Source organism: Lissotriton vulgaris, chromosome 3_2, assembly GCF_964263255.1.
Source record: "Lissotriton vulgaris chromosome 3_2, aLisVul1.2, whole genome shotgun sequence".
Lineage (NCBI taxonomy): Eukaryota > Metazoa > Chordata > Amphibia > Caudata > Salamandridae > Lissotriton > Lissotriton vulgaris.
The window spans coordinates 231,614,406-231,626,396 of NC_141690.1; the positions used below are offsets into that span (position 1 = coordinate 231,614,406).

An 11,991-nucleotide genomic window follows, 5' to 3' on the forward strand; every position below is an offset into this window, starting at 1 on the left:
CGCGAGAAGTGCTCTGAAAGTGAACACTCCGAGAGACAGTGTGGCCACGCAATGTGGACACGCGTCTGGTAGGTTCTGCGGGGGTGAATCCGTCTCTTCTTCGAAGGAGAGCTGCCTTGTGCTCTAGCCGCCTTCAGAGCTGCCACAAGTGCTCCCACGCCTGCCATTCCACCCCCACCGACCGGCCAATCCCACTGCCCCCCCCCCCCCCGCCCCTCTCAGCCCAGGGCGCCCAGAGATCCCCCATCTACCAGACAACAATAGGGCGCTCCCGTCTAATCCTAAAATGGGGGTCTTGGAACAGGAGCCGAGTCCGGACGTAGGTGGGTGAGCAGGTGACCCGAGGGCACAGATCCCGCACGCGCGCACCTGAGCCGTGGACACCTACCGTGCACAGGGCCCCGCCCATCACGTGGGGTCGGCCCTGCACACATCTGCCACCAAACACGGGGCTTCTCTAACGTGTGTACACGACGGGCCAGTAAAAGTCACAATTTCACCCATCCGTCACACATACACCGTGCCCCAAGGTTTTACTGCACGCAAACACGACGGGCCTGTCAAACATACTCCAGTGCACCCATGGGGGAGCCTGTAAGAGTCACCACTGCCACCCCTGGGGTCGGCGCTGATCACATCTATCACACATACCCCGTGCCCCCGAGGTTTCACTGCACGCATACACGACGGGCCTGTCAAACACACACTCTCGTGCAACCCTAGGGGGAGGGCGTGCAAGATTCACAACTGCCACCCACTGGTCTGCACATCTACCACCAAACACACGCAATGTATGTTCGGCACGCATGCACGACGGGCCTGTATAGTGCACACACACTCGTGCACCCTGACGGGAAGCGTCCAAGAGTAGCATCTGCCAGGGCACAAGTCCTAAAAAAAGAAGTGGGGGGGGCGCTCCAAGTAGTTGTGGTGTCACCGGAAGTGATGTCACGACAGGAAGTGACGTCACGAAAGGTAGTCCCCTCTCATTACAGGGAGTCCTTCATTTTGACCTTCTGTCGCCCCTCCGCGCTCAGTTCCTGGCTGTCTGACTTAGTGTATCATATTTTTTCAGATTTATGAAATTAGTAGATTAATAATGCTTATTTAAGCCATCTCACGGGTTGTCCAGGAAGAGCTCCGGAGCCTCAGTCATCCAGCTCTTCATCCAGGAAAGAACAGTGAGGCGGGGGACGGCGTCCACCCGGTAAAAAAAGTGGGGGACGCCGTCCATCCGCGTGGTACCCCGACTTGAGCCCTGGCATCTGCTCCCCGCAGGGTCTGCACTGATCACATCTACCACACATTCCCGGGACCACAGGGCTACTTTATTTACTGCACGCGTACACGACGGGCCTGTATGGGTTACACACACTCGTGCACTCCGATGGGGAGCGTACACGACGGGCCTGTATGGGTTACACACACTCGTGCACTCCGATGGGGAGCGTACACGACGGGCCTGTATGGGTAACATACACTCGTGCACTCCGATGGGGAGCGTGCAAGAGTCACACATGCTACATACAGGGTCTGTGCTGATTGCGCTGGTCACATCTACCACGCAAACTCTCGGCTTCTATACTGCACGCTTACAGGACGCCCAGGCATACAAGGAATCTGGACGTATCTCTTACACACATACCTGACGGCCCAGCACGAGCCACAGACACACACGGGCCCCTCCATGGGCTATTGGACACAAACAGGCGCGAGAGACCTGCACTGAATACAGTCCCTCACGCCCGAAGGCGCGTGAACCTCTTTTTTCAAGGACACACCTGTTCACCATAGCACCTGCACGTGCCACATGTATCACCTGCACGGGCACTAGTGGGACTGTTGTTTGTGCAGGCACCAGTGTGTCCGTGCATCAGTGCAGTCTGTTGTTGAAGCATCACTCGGGGCGGCTGGTGTAAAACAGTGCAAGCAGATGACCCTGGGAGAAAGGGGCGGGCCTTGACCGCAGACCCAGGCTTCCCCAAGCGATATGTGTGGGTCCTTCCGTACTGGACAGGGTAGACTCCGGGGCGACCCCAAGTTGCTGTTCGAGGGGGGTGGGGTGCAGGCGCTAAAACAGAAACTGTTCATGGGGTTTTCTCTTCAATACTTCAAGAAGTAGATTGGCGCATGGGTTATTTACAATGGTTGGTGCAATGTCAATGCTATCCTTAAAAAACATGGGGCAAAGTTACAAGCCCCGTGCGCCACTTTTGCGTCACTTTTCCCATTTTAAAAATGACGCAACAAAAATGACGCGAAAGGGTCTTGTAAACCTGCCCCACATAGTTTCAGTTTCTGAAAACAATTGTGCATGTGAGACTGCCCTGTAGATGTATGGCCTGGAACAGATGTGTTGATCCACGGTTTGCTCACCAGACCCACAGCCTTTTGACGCGCACTGTAGAGCTCAGACTCGGCGGCGGACTAGAGGCCCGTTCATGGGTGTGAGCTCACGCTTACACCTGGCACGCAGGAGAGGCCCGTTCATGGGGTGAGCTGACGCTTACACCAGGAAGGGGCACACCAATCCAACACAGAGCAGAGCGTGGTGAGCGCTCGGGCCCATTCCTCCATCTTCTGATAGCCACGCTCTACCGTGACTGCACCCTCCCCCTCCCCCACCCCCAGCTCAACTTCTGCGAGGACCGTAGACTTCAGCTTTGGCCAGGAACCCCCCCAAAGTGGCACACACCAGTGGTTTTCAAGTATTGCAGTGCACACCTAACGCTCATTAAAACCTCCCTCCTGTATGGATAGTCACCACTGGGCCCCTACAGCCGAGATCACGACATCTTTGATGGACTATACCAATTCAACGGAAAGGGTGAGGTGCTTGTCCATGGTATAGTTGAAATAGACCAATGACGCCTATCCCTACACTTCGGCCAAGGATCACACCTCGCCAAGGATCCAAGAAGCTTGTATCAGTAAAACCACCTACAATCGAAGCATGTGTATCGCATGAACCCTTTCCGAATACCTACAGTGCACAGGGAGTGTTATCAGGGACCGTTGAACTCAACGCGCCAATTCCGACTCCAGTTATCCCAGAGGTCGGGGGGAAATGACGTTACCGGAGACATCTTGCCAGCGCCTTTGTAGGTCCGAAGAAAGCCTCTTGGCACAAGTACAAACGTGCAGAGCATGCACAAAACACACGTCTCAATGAAACGGACACAGAGGTAATTACGTAGAAATACCAGAAACATTTTCGAGCTTTTTTTAAAAACGCTGTAAGGTAACTTTATAACAAGTCATTGAAATTTACAGAAGAAAGTGAGAAGTTAAAGTGAGTGTAATAGTGGGCGATGGACAAGTTAAGGGCTATTAATTTAATAAAAAATAATTTAAAAAAACAAAAGTTCATAAAATGCCAATTCATTTAAACAATGTATTCGAAAGTTTAGAGATGAACGGAATTCACCAATCGGCGGAACCAATTCATAAAATGTCACAAAATCATGTTATACTGGGAACCGTTTTTTTAAATACGTAATTATAAAAAAACATCAACTGCTTATGTTTTTTTCCTGAAAATGTTGTTAAATCTGTATTTCTATTGATTTGAGGTTTCCACTACGATGACGACATGGATTTTTCATTGTGGGTTTTCAGAAAAGTGCTTTTAATATTTCAATTTTCTATGACTTTCCATGCTACCGTTATTGTGGAGTCAGGAGAGCTTGTGAACGGGGCCAGATTGATGACACCGCTGAAGAGATTTTTCTGCCGCCAATGGGAGCTGGCTGTGCAGAACCCTGGGTCGTGCATCCAGCCGTTCATGCTTCTGAAGTTGAAGCATGTCCTTTCTGTGCTTGAAGAGTTGCTTTTTAAAGAGGCCACTTGCTGCTCCTGCAAAGAGACTTGTATAAATCTACATGCAGTAGGAGAGTGCCTGTATATCTCCATAATAAAACGCATTGGGTGGACACTCAAATCAATTATTAACACGGGGACAGTTACAGGAGCTTTGCATTCCGCTGTTTTAGTCCGTTTATGTATGCACCACGTAACTAGAATTGCTATAACTATTTACAGTCACATCCTGCAATAAAAAAGCATGGGCAAAGCCAGCAGGTCTGGCCTACGCATGCTGTGCAATGGTTATTATTTATTTGTTCTGTATTGCAAGTATGTGCCACAAAAATAAAAAGAAGAAAAGGGAAAATAACGGCCTAAAAATCTTACATTTGAACAATATTAACTATGTCATATCATTTTGATAGCCCAATATTGTTGTTACTTTCCAGTCAGATATACTTTGAACTAGTTTAGGAAGCCTCTTTAGCTTTAATGTAGGTCACAGGAAAATGTAATTCTTATTAGTGGAAAGAAGTGTTCTTTGTTCACGAGAACAAGAATGACTAACAGGATAAAGAATGAAATGAAACACATGAATTGCAAAGTAAGGGGTTGTCCCGCCAGTCTTGGCACTGAAGTGCATTACTTTTTAGGTGGATGTGCACACATGCTCAGGTACAATGCGTCACTCACATTGAAAGAACCAATAACTGAAGGGGGGCTGACCAACTGCCCAATGCTGTGGTGGGCAGAAGCAACATGGGAATGACAGTGGAACAGAGGATAAGTGAAGAGGTCTATCTGTGCATGTTTTCTAATTATATATTTTTTTAATACAGGAGGCTGATGCTATCGCAATAAATATTTCTAGTCCAGATCGCATAAAAAAGATGGTAATACCCATTTTAGAAATGGAGTCAAATTGTGATTACAAGCATATATCAATGAACTCCAAAAGCATTACTTTTGTTGCTGCAGGGTGTTTCTGTTTGAAATTTTGAGCCAAGCGTCTCCTTGAACCCTAAAATGTCATATTATTTTCGGAGTTTATTTTACAGCTTTTGAGTAGACAGAGGCAAATCACTTAAACTCCATGTGCCTGCCAAAAAACGAATGTATCCTTGTGTAAGGTAACTAGTGCTCCGGTAATAACCCCGGATCAAGGTCACGCTATATAACACTGCAACAACAATATGACAAGAGCCATGATAGAACTGGCCTTGTCAACGTCCCTGTACACAAGATGTTCAAACATCTAATATTGGGTGCAATATACACCATTTGAAACTGGTTTGTGAGATTTCCCTTCAGGATTTGGCACTTTTGTTTTGAACCATGCATACTTCGGATTACAATCGTCCATGGTCAGGGGTCGAGTGTACAACTCTAGCGCCCACCTCACACCGAATTGTTTCTAGTAACAAACACAACCTCCACACGGGCAATGAAAGAATGTTACAGCCTGTGTTGACAGCGTCTGAAATATACTCTTGGGAGAGCTTAACTGGGGGATCATCAAAAATGACATGGAGACGGACTCAGAGGCCTGTTCACAAAATGGCGGATACACGCAGTGACGTGGTCCGCGCGGGTGACATCAGAGCAAAGGAAACACATACATGAGCGCGTGAGGTGTGCTGAAGACAACAGTGCGTCTTTAGACCTTGCTATCAATCCCAGCGTCGAACGGACTGACAGCCAGTGATCCTTGGCATGTCACTTGCTTCTCTCTGCTTCTTGTAACCAAAAGCTGCAGTGCAGAGAGACAAGCTTAACTCCAGGAGTAAGATACGAAAATAGACTGACTTACATAAATATAATAAGCATTCCTTGCATTAAGAATGTGTTCAGAATATTGCAATGATGCAATGCGTGCCATCGGGCGGGCAGGTGCGCCATGCTGAAATGAGGAGTGCCATGGTGCTTGGGGTGATGGTGGTTTGTGAGAGGCATTGCCTAAAACACAGGAGGTACGAGGCGTGATCTGCCAGACGCCATTTGCCACAGAAAGACAGGCGGCTGAGCCAGACTGGTACGCTTTGATACATCCAGATTGATGTTAAATTAGAAACTAGGGTGCCACGAAGCCTGTGAAGTAGGCACGAAGCCCTTCAATTATACAGAGCCCCGACATGAAAAGAGCCCGAGCCACTATTGTGGGATTAGGCCCGATCTAAGTGACATCCGCCAGCGCCCTCCCCTGCCTTTCATGTCTGATATCACACACCATGCCCCTCTCCGGCGTGGCGCTGGCACCACAGTGGCACGGTCTGTGCTGGCACGGGGTGTTTGATGTTTGTAGAGTGATCCCTGAAAGGGCACCTGGAACACTGGCCCCGTGTTTACAGCGGTGTAGGTGCCTACCTGCCAAACTCACAGCCCTGATATAGCGCCTAGCTACTGCATACTAAGACATTGGATCACAATTGTGGATCAGTGGTATACAGACACTTCAAAAAAAGGTGCTTGCAACTCTCAAGAGGCTGAAGGCAGAAGCCAGATCAAAACTACAGGAACAGCCAATGCACAGATCAGAATATTAGTGGGAAAGACTCCCCCTTTCACCTCTTTTAGGATGATGAAAGGAGTAACATATATAGGTGAATCGCTCAATTGAACCATAAACTGTTCTATCATAAGCTGGTTTCTGTGGCATTTACTTGGAAACAACTGACATCAAGGACTAAGCACAGAACTCTAGCGATGGGGTATGATGCAATATTTTCAAATCACCTTTCAACGAACAATGAAACAGAAAAAGGTAGCAAATAATATCAAATATTTATTCCAAAATATACGAAACATTCACAGTTCTGTCCAGCTTTAAACTTTTACAGCACCATTGAAGACGGGCCACGGATCCAAATTTTCATAAATAACAATTGCTTCGAGGACATAATTTAGAAAAGTACAAAAACGAAGTAAGAAAAATATATGTACAGGGTGTCGCAAGGAATACAAACAAATATAAAAAATAGACATGGGGTCCCAGGCCCCGATTAAAATATACAAGTCTTTGGCGTGCTTTGATTTTCACAAAATAAATAAGCAGGAATTGTTCGATCGGGCAGCAGTTTTTGTGTTCCAAGGCACTTTGTTCCAAGGCACTTCATATGGATCCCCGTCGTCGCACTTGTAAACAGGTCCCAAGTGCGCAGCTGGGCTACAGCCAGGCCTGAAATGAACGCAGCGCTCAAGCGGGGTCTAGGTCTTTTAAGAGAGACTGCCATATAACTGATGTATGTATGATAGCTCCTTGAAGTCCTTCGCGAGCACAGATGAGAACTGAGTGGTCTTCTGGCACGTGGAGGCCCGGGACAGGCAGTTTTAGCCTACAGAGCAGCGCCACCCTAACACTGGGGGGACGTCTGAACCTGTGGCACGTGTGTGCCTTGGGGTGTGGTGTCAGGTGAGAGGCGCCAGGTGTTTGTAGGACCGGTCTTAGGCCGGTGATGGGGTGGCCGTTGCACGACAGGATGCAGACGGGGAAGCGGTCACTTCCATTCGGCCTGCATCTGCCCCCCTTTCAAGGTGGCGAAATGTTCGTTTTTCTCGCCCTCTTCGTGGTCCATCTAGGTACGTCTGGGGAGGGGGAGGGGTAGGGGGTGTAAGGTACTCTCTCGAACGGTTTTTGCCTATCAGTCCCAACACGGCGGTTTAAGGGCCTGTCCTACCATTACAGTGAAATGTCGAGGCCGAAACTGAACTGAACACCCCCTCAGCTGCTGGCGTCTCCTGTGCGTGACCCTTCGCTCATACCCTCTCCCCCTGTATACTCCTTCCCTTAGTGAGTGCGGTTCATCTGAGAGGTCTCAATTCCCTGTCGTGATGCACGACAATGTAAACTGAACTGTTGATCTGTGCCTCAGAGACTCAAGTCGCACCAGCGTGTACAACAAGGTGACACCGAGGCTGATGAAGTGTGTGATTGCCCCCACCCTGTCATTGAGGGTAGGAGTCATATATTAGCCCCGCCCTACAGTCTGGGTTTCAGGAGCCCTCCCCCTGCCATCGCTCAGTAGCCGTCAAGTTATCCTCGCGCTGCGTCTTTGAACTCTTTTAGGCTGGTATCCCAAGTGTGCAGCCGTGCCCATGCCAATGCCTGCTCCCCCCCCCCCCCCTCCCCATGAACCAGTCCTCCATGTGCCCTCAGTCGCCAAAGGTCTATCATCCCTCGGTGCCCCCTTAACCTCTCATGGGCTGTTATCCAAGTGTGCAGTCAGTGTCTGCAGCTGCCCTCTACCCTATGCCCAGCCTGTCTATGGCTGCCTTGTACCCTCAGGGCCGCACCCACCGACCTCCCACTCTCTCGAGGCCTGCATCATACATGTGAACTGCAGCCCTCCCTGTGCCCTGGTCGCCACTGGTCTATCCTCCCTGTGTCCGTAACCTCTCATAGGGTGCTATCCAATGTGCGCGGTGTCTAGTGGCTGCTTTCTACCCTCCTGTGCCCAGCCTATGACTGCCTTGTACCCTCAGGGCGCACACTCCGATCTCCCAGTCTCTCGAGGCAAGCATCATACATGTGAACTACAGCCCTCCCTGTACCCTCGTCACCACTGGTCTATCCGCCCTGTGCCCACCTCTCATGCGATGTCATCCCAGGGTACCACCAGTCTCAGAGGGGCTGCCCTCTACCCTGCCTGTCTAGGACTGCCTTGTACCTTCAGGGCGCACCCACCGATCTCCCAGTCTCTCGAGGCTGCAGTCTAGATGTGTACTACAGCCCTTCCTGTGCCCTAGTCGCCACTGGTCTATCCTCCCACCTGTCATGGGATGTCATCCTAGGGTACCATCAGTCTCCGAGGGGCTGCCCTCCCTAGTTTTGCCCGAGTCTCTCAGGGGTCTTCACCCCGATCTCCCCTCAGACCTCGGTGCCCTCCCGCGGGTAGATGAGGCTGTTGACGCTGAAGCTGTTGTAGAAGTGTCCGCTGTACTGGTTGGCCTGGTTGGCGCTAGAGAAGGAGCTATAATAAGAAGGCGCGCGGCTGAAGTGCAGGCCGCTGTCCTGCATCTCGGCCTCCTGCGGGGGGCTGGCCGAGAAGCCCCCCAAGCCTGAAATGTTCCTTTGGGACAGTTCGTTGACGAGCCCCCCAAGGCCGGGCCGGCCGGCGGGGCCCAGGGAGGCCACGCTGCTGAAGAAGCTGTTGAGGCAGGGGGCGGAGGAGAGGCTGTGGGGGGAGGCGCTCTTCCGGCCCGGCTCCGAGGGGGGCTCCAGCTCCGGGGAGGAGGAGGGCGCCATGGGCGGGCTGTCCACGGCCTTCAGGGAGCGCGCGTCGTCCTCCACCTTGACGCTGACGCCGACGTTGGCCTCTGACCTCCTCTTTCGCTTCCGGCGGAAGTTCCCGTTGTCGAACATCTTCTCACAGTTCGGATCTAATGTCCAGTAGTTTCCTTTCCCTGGAGGAAATAAAGAAAGCAAAATGTTAGGCGTGGATTTAGGAAAAGGCAGAATAAACCAGTAGAGGATCAACCTGTCAGGGGTCCCAGTGCTAGAAAGGACACGGCCCCAGGGCTTCTGTTTGAATATTAAAATACAATAATAACCATGGGTCCGTGGGGCCACAGGCACTGCACCTGATGCACCAATGAAAGCTGCGTCCCTGGGATAAATAAGCTCAAGGACAGATGTTGCGATTAATGCACACTTCATGTTAGGAAGGCATGAGGAAAACCAGTGGGGGCAATTTTAACCTCCATATACAATATTTATTTGCTGCAAAAATAGGTATTCTCCCGCCTAGACTCAAGACTGCTTGTGTGCATATACACTTTCTAAAAACCACCCCCAAGTCCATGGGTATTAATTGGGTCAAGGCCTTCTCTCTACACATAAAAACAATCTTAAAATCACATGCACCCTTAATTTGAATCTGGGCAGGACGATGGAAGCTCAACAGTTTGTAGTGAGAATCTCAGACCTGAGTCTGCCTTACTCCTGCCCCTGAAGACTGTTAAACTGGCGTGTATTTGGGGTCTGTCAGCGCAGCCATTTAATGGCTGTCATATGCAAATGGTGAATATCAAATATTAATACGATTCCTTCACTATGCATCGCGTCATTCGCCTCACCACGTTAGCAATTTTTTCAATTGACATCTTACGGCTGTGACTGGTGCTGGGTTTGGGTGCCTTGACCCGTCTCTGTGATTTTGTGCCTCATAATAGCTTGTCATGATGTTCCTCATCATCAACCGGGTATTAACTACGGTTGTCGGATCGGCAAATGGGTAGATATTGTCTAGCTGTTTGTAGATTCTTAAACTGTGTTTGGAACAATGCGGACTTCCTCACTTGGCAATGTGTGACCCTGACACCATAACTAAGCACTGTCTCTACAAGAAATAGCCCGGTTGAAAAAGTCCCACTAATTATTGCTTCCACTACATAAAACAACGCGTTCCCAAGAGAGTCAGAATTCCAAACTTTTCGTACCAATAGCCACAGGGTTTTACCCGAATTGGTAACGTATATCTCAAACCAGTTTATTTGTACATAGTGCAAATATTGCTGCTTCCATCATCTTAAAATGGGCGCGCAGTGACCTGAATTCCACTGTCACACATACAAATAACTTAAATCATTTCGGGTAAAGAAATTATCTTTCGGAAATGTACGTTTTGGTCCGGAACACTGTATGCTGTATCTGATTTTTTAGGGGTTGGCAATAGTTTAATGTGAACACGGTTTTTATAGAGAGTTTAATGCACAACACGCAAACTGGATTTTGCGGCCCTACCAATCACCTGATAGAGAACGGGCACATTGTCTCACTGATTATCGCAAATCGATTAAAGATGGTTAGGTCCGATTTGAATAATAGCGAACGGTTCTGCTACTCTCAACATGCAGTGTAAGTACTGCATAAAGCTTCAATGCCAAACAGTTGTGTACACCGGTGTAGCGCTGCAAGGTGTTTGCAATAAGCGCTAGGCAAGCACCATTCCTATAAATACACTCTTAATAACCATAGTATACTACACCTTCTCAGACAATCATAACGTTATCATTATCAATAAAAGTGGCAGTACCATCGAAAGTGCATATTTGAAACCGTTAGCAAAGAGTTTAACTTCTGTAGTTCATGCTAAAGTCAGAAGTAATACACATCTACTAACAGAACATGTTGTATGATCGCAGACTTATGCACACAGGTCTTTGCGTATTACTCCAGCGAGTGTGCAGCTCGCTGAGCTATTTTTAGTCGTTATTTTACATGTATTATATATGTAAAATAACGACTGTAAATAGCTCAGCGAGCTGCACACTCGCTGGAGTAATATGCAAAGGCCTGTGTGCATAAGTCTGCGCATCATACACCATGACGTATTTCAGACAGAGCGCCCACCACAGGACCTCCGGGGCCGCAGCGCTCACCTGGGTCGTCCTCGTCCCGAGGCACCTTCTTGAAGCAGTCGTTGAGGGACAGGTTGTGGCGGATGGAGTTCTGCCAGCCGGCCTTGCTCTTCTTGTAGAAGGGGAAGTTGTCGGCCACGTACTGGTAGATCTGCGCCAGGGTGAGCTTGCGTTCCGGTGCGCTCTGGATGGCCATGGCGATGAGCGCCGAGTACGAGTAGGGGGGCCTCACCAGCTTCAGCAGCTCCTCCTGGGAGGCCAGCGAGAGCCAGCCCAGCTCGGGCCCCCCGAAGGAGGAGCCCCCCTGGGAGCCGGGCAGCAGCTGCCTCTGTGAGCCATAGGAGGGCGGCCCCCCGTAGGAGCCCGGCCCGGCCCCGGGCAGGTAGGCGGAGGCGGCGCCGCCCCACAGGTAGGGGTTGGCGGCTCCGCCGTACTCCGCGAAGCCGTAGTTGGCGCTGCTGCGCGGCGCGGAGTGCAGCCCCTGCTGGTGGTACATGCTGAAGCTGTCGCAATAGACGGCCATGTCGGGCGCCTCCGGGGCGCTCTTGAAGTGCTGCTGGGCGCTGGGGTGGGGGCCCTGGAGGTGCATGGAGTTCATACTCTCCCACGCTGCTGCTGTCAGGGGCAGGAGCCGGCCTGCCCCTTTATAGCTCCTCATCAGCTGCCAGGGGCTGGGGGTGTGCCCGCTGCCCGTGGGAGGGGCTCCCCGCCTGGGAGGGCTGTCCGGACAGCGCACCCCCGAGAGGCGCCAGGGAGAACAATCCCCCTTTCTCATTCATGGGCCCTGATGAGTGTCTGCCTTCGGGAGGGGGAGGCTGGGCCCGGGGTGTT

At 50.6% G+C, this 11,991-nt stretch overlaps 1 protein-coding gene across 1 annotated transcript; it reads right to left on the reverse strand.

Annotated features, from left to right (window-relative positions):
• Positions 1 to 8,541: 8,541 nt before the first annotated feature.
• FOXI3 (forkhead box I3) lies at positions 8,542 to 11,758 on the reverse strand. Its single transcript, XM_086964548.1, has 2 exons — positions 11,182 to 11,758; positions 8,542 to 9,204 (listed from the first exon to the last, which is right to left on the reverse strand). The coding sequence occupies exons 1-2, from the start codon at positions 11,756 to 11,758 to the stop codon at positions 8,669 to 8,671; spliced, it is 1,113 nt and encodes a 370-aa protein (XP_086820674.1). The 3' UTR covers positions 8,542 to 8,668.
• Positions 11,759 to 11,991: the final 233 nt, after the last annotated feature.

Bases quoted from the DNA above. Each gene is read 5' to 3' on its own strand.
- FOXI3 (XM_086964548.1), bottom strand. From the start codon at position 11,758: ATGAACTCCATGCACCTCCAGGGCCCCCACCCCAGCGCCCAGCAGCAC. The intron at 9,205-11,181 runs GTGAGCGCTGCG...TATTTCCTCCAG, and splicing joins TCGGGACGAGGACGACCCAG to GGAAAGGAAACTACTGGACA.